Here is a 17043-nt window from a genome sequence, read left to right on the forward strand (position 1 = left end):
CTCAGACTCGTACTGCCCGTACTGCTGCGGGCTTGCTGCTCAGAGTCATCTTTGCTTGACGGGTCACTCGTCCGATCCGATTCGGGCGACTTTGTACTAACAGGTTCCTCCTGCATGGGGGCGGTGCCGGTGGGCAACTGAGGCGCTGCTGCACCCTCCCCGTCCACAGAAGTATTGTTAGAGTGTTCTTGGCCGCCCTGACCAAGCTTGCCTTGGCTCGGAGCGTTGGCAAAATGGTCTGTGGCGGGTGCATGGGATAGGTTCCCTTGCACCGCAGAGCCTGCTGTCTGAGCAGATGGCCCGCCTAGATGCATATTAGGCAATACGCAAAGGAGGTCTTCTGTATCAAAAGTGTCGTGGCGAGTCCCTGACCTGTACTCCCAATGGTGGGGCAGTGAGCACTGTATCTGGAACTCGCTAGCAAGTGGTCAAGACAAGGACTATCACAGTCCTTAAAATGTCAGCTTAGCAGCGGCAAGTAGTGATACTACTCTAAAGGTTAATATCCCGTCCCGCCGGCTGGCTTGTCTGGAGTGTATTGACAAAGACAGGGGAGCGAGACAGATATACGAGTGTTTGATGACCTGAACTATAACCCCCGTCCCTGGGTACACTAACGCAACCCTAGGACGTCACTTCCAATCGAATGCGCTTAGGGTCTTTCTCCCGCGAAGGCCACTTCTTTCCGTTTTAATGACGTTGCTTGGCTTTCAAACGAAGATGTGCCGGGGGCACTCGCATAACATTCCATCATCGCGCTTCTGCCCCTGAACTAGAACCTTTTTTTCGCCGCTGGGCAGGCACAGTGACGTATACAGTTTGCACACTTGCATTGGAGATATCCTTTCAACGAGCCTATCACTGTAGCAAAAATACCATTTGGTGAGCCCGCATTGCCCTATCCAACCCCTCATATCGGGAAGACATAAAATCTGAGCAATCACTGAGCGACAGTGACGTCATTTAGCATATATGTATAGCGACCTTGCCGGTGTGAGCAGGCTGGCGGGAAATTGCCGGGCGGTTGGCCTGGGGCGGGCCGTACAGATTGGCCTTTCTTTGTTAAGGCCGCCAATCGTCTGATACTTCGAGATGGCTAGCTATCTCGTAGGCGTTGCCTCCCTGTTTTCACGCGTTGGATAATTAAGCACGCTTGACGCCCGCATAGTGTGGTTGGACAGTATCGCAAGATCTTGTTACGCCGACGGAGCTACAATGAGCGAGGATGCAAAAGCAGGGTCTCGGGCGCTAGGGTTGAGCAAGCATGCAAAAGCAGGGTCCAGGCGTTAAGGCGGGCGTTCCAATCTATACTTCCGAGGGATATTGCCTATTCGCTATAGGACAGTAGAATATAGATTAGTGTAATTCAACCACAAGGTCGCTTGAGTTGTCCCTAAGATGCGGTACTCGCTGCGCCAGAAGGCTGCGGGGTTGGCGATGGATTATCTCCCGATCGCAAGTTGAATTGGTCCAACGAGCGTTCTCTCTTCATCGCTTCGCGGCGCGCCTTCTTTTCTCGTTTTTCACGCTTGGTCACTTTGCGACTGTGTGGGAAAGGACCAGCCGCACTCGGTGCACCAAGGTTAGCTGAGCTTCCATTCCTTCCGCTGTGCTTGACAGGCATCAGCATGGGAGACACTAAAAAGTTGCCTCCCACCACGGTATGATCGCCAATGTTGGCCGGTTTCTGCTCCGAGTTGCTAGCCCCTGCAGTTGGCATCCAGGCCAAACTCGAGTCTAACGGAGACCGTGCGCTAGGCGAACCATGGGGAACAGCAGAGTCTGCTAGCGTGCGATTCAATGGCGAGACCATATTCTGCGGGTCATTCAAGTTTGGAGAGGCACGTCGGAATGGTGTCTGCTCCTTGGCTTGTAGCAACGCATTACTTCTGGCAGGCGGAGTGATCGCATTAGAAAGGAACTGGCGCTTGCTCGAAGGGTAGGGGTGTGTCAGCAGGAACGTGCCAGTGGGACGTTGATGGTTCGCATACACATTTGACATTGGGGGAGAAACAGCAGCACTTGACTGTTTCTGGGAGTCGCGGAAAGCGCCCATAGGGATTCGGTTCCAACGCGCAAACGCATTGTAGTTCAATCCAGGACCGCGGCCAGCATGTCCTCGCCCAAGGTCACTCTGTCGCTTCGACCGGCTGCGCGACTTATTCTCTGATGGTTTACCAGACCATGAACTCTGTTCACCATCGCTGCCAGATTCACTTGAAGCCTCCTCCCAGATGAGGTTTTCATCCAGGACATCCCCTAGGTCCATCGTATTGTCCAGTTTGGGCGACCCAGGCTCAGGCGATGAATCCGGATTCCGGCCCTGATCAGGTTGTACAGCGAATTGACTCATGCCGCCGAAAGAAGGGCTGTAGTAATGACTTGGAAGACTTCTCTTGCGCTTAAATCGCGAAGGAGCGCTCAGTGCATGCTCTAGAGAGTCCTCAAACATCCCTGGCTTTGAAGTCGGGCGCTTCTTGCCAAAGCCACGCTGCAGCACCATCTGCGAACTGAAAGGAGACGGCGCACGGTGTGACCCATCAATCACTGCGCGATGGACAGACTTGGAAAAGGCCGGAATGAACTGGCCCATCTCCGGCTTGGTAAAGCCAGGGGTAACTGGCTCATGTTTACATGGGGACTCTCTCGCGCCAGCTTCATCACCACCTGCCTCTCCTGTCGAAGCAGTTGAAGTCGTCCGTTTGGCATAATCGGCGTCGTCCTCCGCATCCGAACTCTCCGAATCAGCATCAGCCACAGAGAGCACGTTCGACAGCGAGCTTGGGGCTCTAGAACCAGAAGCCGCGGTCGGTCCAGGGAGGCTAGGAGCGGGCGACAAGACGCGGGGAGACGACATGCGAGACCGGGCTGCGATTTCGCGAGCACGCCTAGCATTACGGCCACCCCGTGGAGCAATAGAACCAATCAAAAGACGGGGGTAGGGCATATCTTCATCGGGGAGCTCGTCGGTCGTATCACCATCGTCTCCAGTATCCATGCCTTGGGTATCAGCGTCGGAAAGAACGACATCATTGAACTGAGATTTGTTCAACCCGTTATCTAAGCGAGGCATGAGTTGTTGTTCGTACTCGCCCATGTCATCACTAGAAATGTCCTCGTCGCTCTCTCCTGCAAATTCGAACTCGCCGTCAGAGCCAAACACCGCTTCGCCGTCACCTGCACGGGCGTAGATCAAGCGGCCATCCAAATCTTCAATGACAAGAAGAGGAATAGCACTTCGCAAAGAGCCATCTTCATCTTCATCAGTCGCTGGTTCATCACCGTCTCCCTCGTCGTCGTGGCGGTCGCGTGTTTTGCCGAAGTGTGCAATCAAAGGCGCAGAAAGAGACGCGTTGCTGATGGTAGAGCTGCTGTCCGAAACACTCTCAGTGTCTTCATCGGTAGTCAACATCTCGTCATCGTCATCGTCGTGGACTTGTGCTTCATCCATTTCGTCAGAAGAGTCAAAAAAGTCAGAAAAGGACGGCTCTGGGGAGGTAGCAAACCCACGCTGTGGTTTGAACATTTCATTTTCAATCACGGCATCGCCATAATTTGTCCTGGAGGGCGACAGAGTATTCCAGAACTCGTCGTCTTCTTCGAAGTTGTGCTCTTTTTCCGTATCAAAGGCATCCGTACGGTTGCCATAGTCCAGCGCCTCGTCCGAGTTGGACGAGCCCGGTCGGTCGTACTTAGATTTCTTGCGGCTGATCGCATCGTCAATAATGTATTGCTCTTCTTTTTCCAAGTGGGCCTCGTCGCTTGAGCCGTCCGAACCAAGAAGAGACTCGCTTTCAGCCGCAGCCTCGATTTGCTTGGCCATGTCCGAGTCGTCGGAGTCAGAAAGGTTATTCAATGCATCTTCATCGGTAGATAGGTAATCGTCCAAGTCCACGACTTCTCCGAGATCCGTGCCAGCTTCACTGAGAGCATGGTCATCGTCGTTTTCTTGAGAGTCCTCCTGTGTAGGAGTCAATTCTGTATTGGTGTTTGTTGTCTCTAGTTGGATTGGAGACGATGCATGGCTGCTGCCATGAGCTGGCGATGACGCCAGCTGATTAGGAGGGTATGCCACTTGCATTCCCTGGTCCGCAGTCACAATAGATTGCTGCGCAAAAGCTCGGATCTGCAATGGAGTCCGTGGTAAGTACATTGCTCCAGTGACCACTAGTGTTGAACTTACCTAGTAGATAGGATCCAAGCAAACACAAAATACGTAGCGCTCACTTAAAGTGGTGCCACAATATGCCCCAGCTCAGGGTCTTGACCAGTACTTGTGTAGGGGCGATACGCCGGTTTGACAGTGTTGGGGAGCTCGCTGAATAGAGCGAGAGGAATGATATTGGTTGCTGAAGCGTGGAAACTTGTATTCAAACGGATATCCATGGTCTGAAAGTAAACGCGTGTTAGTGACGAGTTCATTACGCTGCCGTCCGGTTTGCGGCAGTTTGGGCACGTACTTTAATGGTCCGAACACGCTGGGTGTACGCAGAAGTCAACACCAATGAAGACCTTGCGTTTTTACTCAAAGTCCGCTCAATCAAAGAGAGCACAACGACAAGTAATTTACTTGGAAAGCGCACTCGAAACGGGCAAGAGCAGAGAGGTGTTCCAGCACTATCGTACCAATGTTGCCGGGCGCTCGTGCACTTTTTTCCCTGCTTGACTAAACCGACACTCTAGCTGTGGCCGTGTTGGCTGAGCCAATTACGAAGCCCCGAGCCCAAAAAAAAATGTCGGCAAACCCTCCGCGACGGCGAGATTGGCCGCCACTTCTTTTAGTCATCAAGGCAAAGACCAAAAAAAATTGTGCTGAGGCATCGCGAGCGGTGCTTCTGCTTTGCCATTCCCAGTGAAGTATCGTGAGGGGCGTACCACTCTCCTCTTCCCTTCACGATGTCGGGTACTCTCAAGGCGTCTATCGCGCCTGTTCCTACTGCCAATGACTTCTTGGATATCGTGTTGTCTAAGACACAACGCAAAACCCCTACGGTGATTCACCCGGGCTTTAAAATCACTCGTATCCGCTCGTTCTATATGCGCAAGGTCATGTTTACAAAGGATGCTTTCACGGAGAAGCTTCAGGCTATTTTGACTGAGTTCCCTGTCCTTGAGGTATGTACCTCTTGTCATTAGTATTTTGATGCTAACTACCTGCAGAACTTGCATCCCTTCACGTCGTCGCTGATGAAGTATGTAACTGCATAACAACTGTTGCTAACCTCCAGTGTCCTTTACGACAAAAACCATTATAAGCTGGCACTCGGTCAAATCAATACGGCTCGTCACTTGATCGAGCAAGTGGCCAAGGACTATGTTCGTCTGATCAAGTTCGGTGACAGTCTGTACCGCTGCAAGCAGCTCAAGCGCGCGGCTCTGGGTCGCATGGCGACTATTATGCGTCGTAACAAGGACCCTCTTGCTTATCTTGAGCAAGTCCGTCAACATATATCTCGTCTGCCTTCCATTGACCCGTCGACTCGTACTCTGGTCATCTGTGGCTACCCCAACGTGGGCAAGTCGAGCTTCATCAACAAGGTGACTCGTGCCGATGTTGATGTGCAGCCGTATGCTTTTACGACCAAGTCGCTTTTCGTGGGGCACATGGACTATAAGTACTTGCGCTGGCAAGTCATTGACACGCCGGGCATTCTCGACCACCCCCTCGAGGAGATGAACACGATTGAGATGCAGGCCATTACGGCTCTTGCGCACTTGCGCGCTGCTGTCCTTTACTTTATGGACCTTTCGGAGCAGTGTGGCTACACGATCGAAGCTCAAGTGCAGCTTTTCAACAGCATCAAGCCCCTGTTCGCCAACAAGCCCACGTTCTTGGTCATTAACAAGATCGATGTTGCCAAGCTGGAGGATCTCGACGACGAGCGTGCTGGTCTCGTGCGCAGTCTTGTGAATGATTCGGATGGCAGCGTTCAAATTGCTGAGATCAGTACCTTCACCGACGAAGGTATCATGGATCTGAAACAAAATGCATGCGAGACTCTCCTCGCCACCCGTGTGGAAGGCAAGGTTAAGGGTCCTAAGGCCAACTCTATCTTGAACCGCCTGCATGTTGCCACGCCGCAGAGGCGTGACGACGTTGAGCGCAAGCCGTTTGTGCCGGAGCCCATTGCTTCGGGTACACGTAAGAGGTTTGACCTGCATGACCCCCTCCGTCGTAGGACGGAGAAGGATATTCAGGAGGAGCAGGGTGGTGCTGGTGTGCATAACATTGACATGAAGAAGAACTACATGCTCGCAAATGATGACTGGAAATATGACACCATTCCAGAGATTTACGAGGGCAAGAACATTGCTGACTTCATCGACCCTGATATCCTGACGTCGCTGGACAAGTTGGAGCGCGAAGAAGAAAAGCTGGAGGCTGACGGCTTCTACGATGAAAGCGAAGAAGAGCTCAACAGCGAGGATGAAGAGCTCCGCGCTGTTGCCGAAGGTATTAAGCAGCGCAAAGATAAGGCCAAGCTGCTTGCCCAGACCAAGAAGGCGCTCCAGAACCGGCCTCATGTGCCGAGGAAGCTGCAGCACCGCACTCTGTCCCAGATGGCTGAGAACATGCGCGCTGCTGGTATTGATCCCAGCAATATCGAGATGCGTGCTGAACTTCTCGCGAAAGCCAAGGGCCTTGTGGGCAAGCGGAAGAGTCGCGACGAAGACGATGACGAGGATATGGAGGACGAGGACAACGATGAAGATGCAGATATGAGCGACGGCATGTCTGTCGAGGAACCTGCAGAAGCACCCTCTCGTAAGAAGATTCGCGGTACTGCAGACAAGCGTTCTGTGGCTTTGACGCGTGGTAAAAGCTCTACCACTGCTTCCACGAACAGGGAGGGTGGACCAATCAGTGCCCGCGCCGGTGCTGCTCGTATTCCTGCGCGTAACCGCCAGGCCGATGGCCTCCGCAATGTTGAGCAACTGAAGAAGGCTCGCAGTCTGCATGAACTAGGCATTCGTGAGCGTAACCAGCACGCAAAGGCCGGAGAATCGGACAGGCGCATCCAGGAATCGAAGCCGAAGTGGCTATTTGCTGGTACGTATTCTATTGGTTCCAGGAGCAGGTATACTAACCCTAAACAGGAAAGCGCAGTAATGGATCAACGCGTAGCAGGTAAATGGAGTGCAAACCTGTACTCGCTTCGTTTGTACTTCCTATAAACACCTTGGGGACTCCGATGACATGTCGCCAAAATACTGCCGGAATGTGGAGGTCTAGTCCAAATAACATCGCTACAGCGCTGAAAAGCGCTGTAGCGATGTTATTACGTCACCCCCGTAAATGTCAACAATTAGCGCCGCCCACGCGCACTTCATAGACTGCTTTAATTGGCTAAGTGGCATTCTCAACTGGAGCAGCCCATTCCTTTTGAGGGACCCCCGACAACCGAGGAATATCACACGGTGATAACAGATGCGGTATACAATCCTTCGTTCATAACTAGGCAAGCCTATCGCTACGGGTTAATTCACTCAAAATATCGCTAGCCCAAGCCACATTTTCGTCAACCACCAGGTTGTTCAGATACCTAAGATACGCTCTTCTTTATTCCCCACTCTTTTGCATTTTGTGAAGCAAGCCCTGCATTAATCCAGATGCTTGTTTTATACCCTTTACTTGTGTTTATTGTATGCACTTCAATTGATGCCGCTTCGATCGTGAAACTTGAACCGCGGCAAGCGTCCTGCAGCCGCCAGGGACAAATTTCGGAAGATGGACAGAAAGATCCTGTTAAGGCTGCTGGCGTAGTACTGAAGATCGATGGAATTCTGAACCCGAACGAATCGCTGTGGTACAAAAACAACATTGTTACAGGTGATGCGGACGACAAGCAAGTTCCATGGGGAAAGGGTGCTAAGTTTAACGGTAACCCGTGGGTGTTTGGCACGTACCTAACTGGATATCTTGGATTGCCTCTCTTCTTTGGTGACTTCAAACTGGACCGCTCTCACGTAATTCGATCCAATGGATCGAAAGTGGCCAAGGCGCCCTTTTACGTCAATGCTAATTACGATCCCAAGAAAATTGAGCGCGCCGTCATTATCTGGCCTGGCCAATGGCGCGATTCTTGGCGTTTCATCAACATGCTCGGCAATGCGTATGCCGTTGCCCAAAAGTATTCTGATCTGGATGTACAGAGCGATAATGTGTTAATGATCTCCCCCGTGTTTATGAACCAGCTAGACAAGAAGGCTGGTGCGGTCCACAAGAATGAAATTTACTTCAAGGACTCAGGATGGGCCATTGGTGGCACCTCTCGCGGACCTTCGGGTTTTGAAGGCATTAATTCCTTTGCTGTCATGGACTATTTCGTTGATTATGTTTTCAACACTACACATTTCCCAAATTTGAAGCACGCAGTGATCGCTGGTCATTCCATGGGTGGACAAGCCTCTCTCCGCTACGGAATCGTGCGCAAGCCGCAGAAACACGATGATCGCCTGAGTTTCTGGGTGGGGAACCCTGGCTCGTATTTGTATATGAACGACAAGCGGATGGGTTCGAACTCGACCAGCAGTAACTGCTCCACTACGAACGATTGGCCGACTGGTTTGAACGGTAAAAAGGCGCCAGCTTATGTTAAGGGCGACCTGAAGGACGTCCAGAAGATCATCGACCGGTTTGAGGGACGGAGCGTTCACTACGCATTTGGGCTGAATGATAACGGTGGTCAATCCGACCAGTGTGAGAATAATGCCCAAGGTCCGAACCGTATTGCGCGTGCCGCTTATTGGGTTGAGTGGCTGGCTGACCTATACGGCAAGTTCCCCTCGAAGCAGACCGTGGACTTTGTCAAGTGTGTTTCGCACCAGGATTACCCGATGCTTGCCACTTATCAGTCTCTCTACTACCTTTTCAGTTCCAAGAGTGATTAATGGTCAACTACAACCACCGAAATCCCTTCATATATATTGTTGTGACCCTATTGTTAATATTCTGTTCACTAGGTTATGTTGATCATGTAGTTGATACTAATTAGTTCCTCAATGTATCTGAAGTCCAGTGGATAGGGCCCTGAACTTCGTCTAGTACTTATTCAGTGCCAAGGCGTTTCTTTACCCGCCGCAAAACTGCGTCAGTCCGCATAAACCAGAATGAGCACGCTGCTTGGCGGACTGGTTTGTCCAACGCGTTTCTTCCGAAGCCCTTGCCTCCACAATGCCAAGATCCGAGTTTGGACTCAGGACTTGTCAAAATCAATAAATGTCAATAATACATCCCCTTACACCAATAAGAGAGCAACTTGGGGAAAATATCATGCAATTATAGTCGTACAGCTTAGCACATATCAACAGGTGACTGCTGCCAATCCAACCAATCAATCCGGTGCTTTCACCTGGATCCAAATGATTGACGAGTGTTGATTCGGGTCAGGGAAAGGTGTTTATTTGGGCGTAGGGTGCGAATATAAACGGTAATTTGGATACGGCTCTATCTCCCTTAACAATCCCCTCATCTAGAGATCTAGTCTGCAATGGTGAAGTATCTCTATGGTATTGCAGTGGTTTCCGCCGCGTTGGTGAGCATTGCGGCTGCCGCTCCTGGGCTGGGTCGCACGGACGAAGAAGTCGTCGAAGCCCTGAATCGCCGCCAATACTATTTGGATGAGCAGCAGTCTATTGCCAAAGAGGCCGAAAATGACCCCATTGCAGCCACCAAGAAGGTCTTGAAGATGCCTAATTTGGGTAAAGTGAATGGCCCCAGTTTCGCAAAGAAGAAGTATGGTTCTATCGAGTCCGGATGGGGAGATGACAGCCAGGTCCCTTGGTTCGACAATGGTAACTTCCCGTTCACGCCAACGAAGCAAGCTCAATCTGTTAATGGTGCATGGAGCTGGGTTCCTGGCGAGTTTGAAGGGTTTGAGATGAACACCGACTTGAACATCGGCAGCGGTGACGACACCATCATCCAGCCGTATTACATTACGAACAAGTTCAACCCTAACAAGGTGAAGCGTGCCATTGTTTCTCTCCCTGGTCGCCCGCGTGACTCTTGGAAGTATGCCAACTTGTTTTACAATGCGCTCAAGTGGGTTTACGCAAAGAACAAGTACGGCATTGAAGAGGGCGAGGTGATCATTGTAGCACCTCTGGCCTTGAACCAGGACGACCAGGCTGCTGGTGGTACCAACGGCGAGGACTCGAACTGGGCCGTCTACCGCATGTCCAACTGGGAATTTGGTGGCTCGACCCACTCGCCCAAGAGTGCCAATTCCGTGTCGTTTTACACCGGACTTGACAAGATCATTGACAACCTGATGGACAAGAGCCAGTACCCGAACTTAAACAAGGTGGTTGTGGCCGGACATTCGATGGGCGGGCAGACCGCTGTTCGGTACGCGCTGATGAAACACGAGAAGAGTTACGACAATGACATCATGTATTGGGTTGGTAATCCGGGCTCGTACACCTGGCTTGTCGAGGACCGTCCTTCGAGTGAGGATTGCAAGAGCTCCGAGAATTCTTACCCGTATGGCATGGGTGACAGCGATGACTTCCCCAAGTATGGTCGCGCAGCGCTTAACAATGGCCAGAGCATCGGCGACATCGTGAACCGTTTCCGCAGTCGCACTGTTCATTACGCGCTCGGCCTCCTGGACAACGGCTCGGGCGACACCCACTGCGAGGCCCTTGCTCAAGGTGCTAACCACTTGCAGCGTGGTGCCAACTTTGTACAGATGTTGAACAACCAGGATGGTGGACTTCCTAGCACCCACACTGTGTCATACGTCCCGGGTGTGTCTCATCAAGATTACCCCATGATTGCGGCGGATAAGTCGCTGGACTTTATCTTTGGCAAGGACTTTTAATTTTACAATGCCGGTCAAGGCATTATGTAAAGCATCAATACAATACCACTACCCCTTCAAAGCTTCGTTGCGTAGCGTATTGTGTTGTGGAGATACAAGCGTTCCTAGATTTACATTAACCTTTTTCATATCATTAGCGCAATATTGTGTTCCTGCGCTCAAGAATTTGGGTGGGGGACTCGTCGTATCAGTGAAGCGTGGCATATATGGCGCTAAAACCCAACATGACGGCCGCATCTTGTTTCTACGGCGCACAGACGGGGCATGCAGCACAGCCGGCAACGAGTATTGCGCAACGCAAATCATTTGCATAGCCACATTACGCCGCGCGTCTAGGCAAAATTGCGCTCCACTTCCAGCAGGGCCAAAGTTCCCCGGGCGTAAACAATGTGGAGTTGCCAGGGTTGCAGCGAGTCTCGCGTAAGTCCCAGTCAGTAGTCGGCCGATAGAATACTCCAATATTGATTGGCCCGGCTGGCATTCCCACCCCTGCTGCATGACCTGCATTGTTAGTGGGCCACCCAACCAGACGCGTGGCGTAGATCCTATTCAGCGGGCGTACTCGACACTGCGCGTTGCACGCCGGACTCTTTCTCTACGTCTCTTTGCTGGGACGACGACACAGTCCAAGAGATTGGCATTGAGCAGCCATGATCACCCAAAAGGCATGGTTGTTCCTCGTGCTCCTAGGCCTTGTTAGTGTGGTGGCGTCTGAAAGCAATGACTTGAGCCGGCTGAAGGTTGCGCACCCGGGCCAGAACCAACCCGCTCTGGCTCGACGTCAATATCCTATGGATCAGCAAAACCAGATTGCCGCTCAGTCACTGAACGATCCTGTTGGTGCCATCAATACTGTTAAGAATATGCCCAATTTCAACCAAAATAACCCAACGTTCGCTCAACAAGCCAATGGTTTGTTGGTGCAAAGCTCGGATGGTGACGAAGCACAAGTCCCGTGGTTTGATGATGGCAACTTTGGGTTTAACCAGACCCCTACTGTGCCCCAAGGGCCGAATGGTGCATGGAGTTGGCTGCCTGGTGATTTTGCCGGCTTTACTATGAAAACGGATTTGGTCGTTTCGAATCAGACGATTAACGATACGACCCAGATGCCTGTCCAGCCGTACTATGTGTCAACTAACGTTGATCCGAAAACAGTGCGCCGTGTGGTTATTTGCTTCCCAGGAAAGCAACGTGACTCGTGGAAGTATGCCACGATGTTTAACAATGCTTTGAACTATGTGTACAGCAATCAGTCCTATGGCATCAAGCAAGGCGACGTGATGATTATTGCTCCAACTATTCTCAACATGGATGATCTGTGGGCAGGTGGTGTCGAAGGGAATTGGCTCGCCTACGACAAGTCCGTTTGGCAGATGGGCGGTGTTTCGCACTTCCCGCCGCTGAAAAAATCCGTGACGTTTTATTCGGCTGTCGACAAGATCATTAAAATGGTCATGAACCAGACAAATTTCCCTCAAGTGAATCAGGTTGTTGTCGCTGGCCACTCGATGGGCGGTCAAGCCACGCAGCGTTATGCCCTGCTCAAGGCGGACAAGAAGTACGACGCAAATATCAAGTACTGGGTCGGTAACCCTGGTTCGTGGGCGTGGCTCCAAAATGGTTCCCGTCCGGTACAGCAACCCGGTACTCAATGCAACCCGGCATCAGAAATTGACAACTGGCCGTACGGCGTGGGTAACTTGTCGAGTATCCCGAAGTATGCTCGCAAGAACATGACACAGGACTCGAACTACTATATCCAACGCTACCTCAAGCGGTACGTGCATTATGGCTTGGCACTCCTGGATAATGGTGCGGGTGATACGCATTGCCAAGCCCAATACCAAGGTGCGAGCCATTTGGAGCGCGGTACCAACTTTGTCGACTATCTGACCAAAATCAACAACGGTCAGTGGCCTGCAAATCACAACCTCTCTTATGTTGCTGGTGTCTCGCACCAAGACTACCCTATGATTGCTGCGACGCAGTCTTTGGACTTTATCTTTGGCCCTGACATTAACGTGCCGCGCACCGACACGTATGGGCTGCCGAAGAACAAGACGCACAGCCCCCATCGCCCAGCGAAGGGTCCGCCGATGAGTTCGTCCAGGCTCAACCTGTTCCGCATCGTGGCGTGGGTGATCCTGGCTGCGATTATTGTCGCGCTGATCGTTGGGTTCTTCGTCTTTGACCGCGTGTTCACGCCCAATACAAACGACTGGGATCGTGATTACTGGGAGTCTGACTTTAAGCGGCGGCTGTTGTAATGGGCCTATGCTCTCCATTCTGTTCCCAGCAGACTATTTTATGGCGATAGAAAATGTAAATGTACTCCTGCATAAGACCATACTCGCATCCTATTAAGCAGTCTCCTGTAGTTGCAGACGCATCGCCAGCGCGTTTTCGCCGTCGGCGTAGTATTTGTGCTCCACGCCGTGGATCTGGAATCCGAGCGTCTCGTGGTACAAAGCAATCGCCGCACGGTTCGTCTCGCGCACATGCAGCGAGACATATTGCGCGTTGAACGTGTCGCGCATCGCGGTTTGGCTCAATGTCATGAGCTTATTCGCCAGCCCCAGGCGGCGGTGTGACCGGAGTACCGAGATGCTGGTAACGTGGCCGTTTGGGATGCCGTCGGCCGGATCCTCGTCCCTGGTGTGAGTCGCGTCACATACATCTTGCCGAGGATGTACCCCACAATCTTCCCCTTTTCGTCTTCCGCGACGTACGACAGCTGGGGCCACGACAAGGCGTGGTAAAAGTCTGCGTGAGTCGCGCCACGTACAGTATCGCATCGTATAGTTTTCCGGGAGATTATGCAGGTTGCAATTCTGCATCCCCATAAGGTCGTCGACCTGTCGTTAGGCCATCGGTACCTACCGTCGCCTGGCGTATGTTCATCGTCGCGTCGTGCAGGGGAAGCGAGCCTTCGGGTCAAGTCACGTGGCAGCCCCCGGGCGTCGCAAGAAAGGCCGAGCGTCCGCGTGTTGTTGACGACGGCGACGAGTGTGGCGAGACTTGACTGCTTCGACGCTCCGTTGTACTGGTGATTAATTTGGCGTGTGTAACAGATACACACATTTTGTTTGGTGAATTCGTGGCGTAATCGACGTTTTGTTCTATGTTCCGCTTTAAGCACAAGAATCACGAGGACAAGATGGCATCGGGACACACTTCTCAGCAGCCGACCGGCACCAAGCCGGGCAGCCCTGGTAACCTGAACCCTGGACAGCAGCACATGCTGGACAAGTTCCGCAAGAGCATCCAGGACAAGGGCATCTTTGCGCCCGACCGTCATGACGACGCGTGCTGTACGTGCATCCGCTAACGCAGTGTGCCGCTTCCTGCGTGCCCGTAAGTGGGACCTTGCTGCGACCGAGTCCATGTTCATCGAGGCCGAGACGTGGCGCAAGGAGAACAAGGTCGACGAGCTTTACGCCGAGTTTACCTTCCCCGAGAAGGAGGCGGTGAGCAAGCTCTACCCCAAATTCTACCACAAGACCGACAAGGAGGGTCGCCCTGTGTACATTGAGCAGCTCGGCAACCTCAACATCAAGAAGCTATTTGAGGTGTATGTGTCGTGTGCCGTTCGCTGACCGCAGCACCACGCCCGAGCGCCTGATCCAGCAGCTGATTGTCGAGTATGAGCGCTTCCAGCGCGAGCGTCTTCCGGTCTGCTCGGAGGTCAGCGGTCATCTGATCGAAACGAGCTGCACAATCATGGACCTGAAGAACGTCGGCGTGAGCCAGTTCTGGAAGGTGTCGTCCTATGTGCAGCAGGCGAGCAGGATTGGCCAGTACTACTACCCCGAGACGATGGGTACGTCGCACGACTAACGCAGGCCGCTTCTACATCATCAACGCTCCCTACATTTTCACCACCGTCTGGTCGGTGGTCAAGGGCTGGCTCGACCCCGTTACCACGGAAAAGATCCAGATCATCGGCTCGAACTCGGTCGCGGAGCTCGGCAAGCAGATCCCGCTCGAAAACCTTCCTTCGCTGGTCGGCGGCAAGTGCGAATGCCCGGGCGGCTGTGCCATGTCGGACGCCGGCCCATGGAAGACGCCCGAGGGTGAGGAGATCATCAAGAAGGTCCAGGAGCAGAAGGCGCAGCTCAAGCGCGAGTACAACCAGGAGGGCGCCGGCTCGGTCGAGGCGCCCAACACGGCCCCGGGTCTGCCGGAGAGTGCCGGCGAGCAGGGCGCCGTGGCTGGCGGCGCGGCTGCCGGCGGCGTTGCTGCGGGTGCCGCGGCGGGCGCTGCTACGGCTCCGGAGGCCTCAGGCGACTCGGCTGCCACGAAGCAGCTCGAGACGGAGGCCCAAGAGCCCGAGACGGTGGTCCCGGTCTCGGCGGCGTCGGGCGCCGAGTCCGCCCCTGCGCCGGCCGCCGAGGGCCTCGCGCCCCCCCTGGCCCACACCGCAGACCTTGCCGTGCCTGTGCAGGACAGCGAGGCCCTCCAGCTCCAGAGCCCCAGTAATGGCGAACTGGCGCCTCCGATTTCACAGTCTTGATCACCATAATGCTTCCCTGCTTGTAGTACGCACGGCCCGCGTGGTGCGGAGAATTGTATCGGGCGATCGGGTCTCTCTCACGCCGTGGAAACGCCACTGGGATGCACTGGCGCGTGGGTGTGCTCTGCGCCGTAGCGCTGTGCCTCGTCGCGGTTCTGCGGGTAGCCGCGAGCGACCTGGATGCGAGTGGCATGTACGAGCAGCTGTCCGTGTACGGCTATAGTGGCTCGCTGGTATCGGACGACAAGAGTGCCCTGGGTACGTGCCTCGGCTGACGCAGAAGAAGAGCCGAATCCGCGGACGCAGTGGCCTGGAAACAAGATCGTGGTGCTGGTAGGTTATTTTTTCTTATGCAGAGCGCGGACACGTCGTACCTTACGCGCCCTGCTGCGTTCGGGCCGGACAAGACCGACGACGACGGCCTGTGGGGCCGCCTTTTGCCCATCCGCCTCTTTTACGGGACGCCTGACGCGGACGGCGTCACGCCGAACACGGGATGCCTGAGCGACAAGGCGCGTGGCGAGTCTTTGGGCCTGCGGGGACAGGTCCAGCACCTGCTGGGCGACCGCAAGCGGCGCCCGCCCAAGAACTGGATTGCGCTGGTCGAGCGCGGGGGCGACTGCACCTTTACGGAAAAGGTGCGCCTCGCGCAAGGCCTCGGCGCAATTGCCGTGATTGTCGGCGACGCCAAGTACGACGAAGACTCGGCGATCCAGCGGCTCGTGAACCTGCGCGACATTCCGTGGGACAGCGATGACCTCGATCAGGGCGAGACGCGTCCGATTACCATGTTCCCTGACGGGGACGCAGACGATATCGTCATCCCCTCCTGCTTTGTGATCCGCAGCAGCTACTTGGAGCTCCTGGAGCTCGTTCACGAGTCGCTCACGCAGCCATCAGGCCTGCTGCGCCGCAACGAAGAAGGCCTCGAAGTCGGCCTCTTTCTGGACCGGTCGCTGCCGGACCTGTCCGCGCTGGACCTCGGCATGCTCCTCCTCTTTTTGCCGTCGATCTTTACTGTGGTCTTTATTGTGGTGCAGCACGTGAAAGGGATCGTGAAGCGCTTCCGTGAACGTGCCTCGCTCCGGGCCGTGCGCAATCTGCCGTGCTACGCGTGGCATGCCGACCGGCCGTGGGAACGTGTCGAGATCGCCGATGAGCCGCCGACAAAAGGCGCCGGAATCCAGGTGTACATCTCCTACTACCTGTCTCGCGCGATGCACTGGGCCATGGCGCGCTTGCCCGGCCAGCGCTTTGCGTACGCGCCTGTGCCGGAGCAGCCGTCGGCCGTGGCGCTCGAAGAGCAGCCCGAAGGCAGCGCCGAGCACGCCCCTCTCCCCGTGAATACCGCCCCCGCTCCGCCTGGCGTGTCTGCTGCGCTGGATGTGCGCCGCTATGCACAGGACGTGTGCCCGATTTGCCTCTCCGAGTTCCTCGAAGGGTACGTGTTTCTGCTCACCCAGCGACCGCGTGCGTGTCCTGCCCTGTGGCCACGTCTTTCATCAAGACGAAATGTACGTCTCTCTACTGACCCAGCGATGATTGGCTCACGGGTACACGCCGCTTGTGCCCTACCTGCAAGCGTGATATTCTTGCCCTGTAATCTTATAGCTCCGCCGTGGTCCGTCCGCGGCCTCCACAAATAGGGTTCGGGTGCACGGGACGCCATGCGCTTTGGTCTTCCAACCCCCCGGTTCCTGT

The 17043-nt window shown here is 54.1% G+C and overlaps 7 protein-coding genes across 7 annotated transcripts; 5 read left to right on the forward strand and 2 right to left on the reverse strand.

The window, feature by feature from the left end:
• Positions 1–3056: 3056 nt before the first annotated feature.
• MJAP1_001085 (uncharacterized protein) lies at positions 3057–3823 on the reverse strand (the record flags this gene model as incomplete). The annotated part of the gene is made up of 3 exons (XM_060265051.1): positions 3057–3060; positions 3090–3489; positions 3511–3823. The coding sequence occupies 3 exons, from the start codon at positions 3821–3823 to the stop codon at positions 3057–3059; spliced, it is 717 nt and encodes a 238-aa protein (XP_060121034.1).
• A 1073-nt stretch (positions 3824–4896) lies between these two features.
• On the forward strand, positions 4897–6770 carry NOG1 (Nucleolar GTP-binding protein 1; the record flags this gene model as incomplete). The annotated part of the gene is made up of 4 exons (XM_060265052.1): positions 4897–5115; positions 5161–5192; positions 5229–6734; positions 6755–6770. The coding sequence occupies 4 exons, from the start codon at positions 4897–4899 to the stop codon at positions 6768–6770; spliced, it is 1773 nt and encodes a 590-aa protein (XP_060121035.1).
• A 3111-nt stretch (positions 6771–9881) lies between these two features.
• On the forward strand, positions 9882–10826 carry MJAP1_001087 (uncharacterized protein; the record flags this gene model as incomplete). The annotated part of the gene is made up of 1 exon (XM_060265053.1): positions 9882–10826. One exon carries the CDS (start codon positions 9882–9884, stop codon positions 10824–10826), a length of 945 nt encoding a protein of 314 aa, XP_060121036.1.
• Positions 10827–12043: 1217 nt separating this feature from the next.
• Positions 12044–13096, forward strand: MJAP1_001088 (uncharacterized protein; the record flags this gene model as incomplete). Its single annotated transcript, XM_060265054.1, has 3 exons — positions 12044–12449; positions 12498–12606; positions 12685–13096. 3 exons carry the CDS (start codon positions 12044–12046, stop codon positions 13094–13096), a joined length of 927 nt encoding a protein of 308 aa, XP_060121037.1.
• A 93-nt stretch (positions 13097–13189) lies between these two features.
• Positions 13190–13624, reverse strand: ARD1 (N-terminal amino-acid N(alpha)-acetyltransferase NatA; the record flags this gene model as incomplete). Its single annotated transcript, XM_060265055.1, has 3 exons — positions 13190–13481; positions 13505–13592; positions 13615–13624. The coding sequence occupies 3 exons, from the start codon at positions 13622–13624 to the stop codon at positions 13190–13192; spliced, it is 390 nt and encodes a 129-aa protein (XP_060121038.1).
• Positions 13625–13986: 362 nt separating this feature from the next.
• MJAP1_001090 (uncharacterized protein) lies at positions 13987–15342 on the forward strand (the record flags this gene model as incomplete). Its single annotated transcript, XM_060265056.1, has 4 exons — positions 13987–14140; positions 14163–14400; positions 14432–14649; positions 14672–15342. 4 exons carry the CDS (start codon positions 13987–13989, stop codon positions 15340–15342), a joined length of 1281 nt encoding a protein of 426 aa, XP_060121039.1.
• Positions 15343–15533: 191 nt separating this feature from the next.
• On the forward strand, positions 15534–16945 carry MJAP1_001091 (RING-type E3 ubiquitin transferase; the record flags this gene model as incomplete). Its single annotated transcript, XM_060265057.1, has 5 exons — positions 15534–15600; positions 15623–15675; positions 15699–16783; positions 16806–16856; positions 16879–16945. 5 exons carry the CDS (start codon positions 15534–15536, stop codon positions 16943–16945), a joined length of 1323 nt encoding a protein of 440 aa, XP_060121040.1.
• Between the last annotated feature and the right edge of the window lie 98 nt (positions 16946–17043).

Source organism: Malassezia japonica, chromosome 1 (genome assembly GCF_029542785.1).
Source record: "Malassezia japonica chromosome 1, complete sequence".
Classification (NCBI taxonomy): Eukaryota; Fungi; Basidiomycota; class Malasseziomycetes; order Malasseziales; family Malasseziaceae; genus Malassezia; species Malassezia japonica.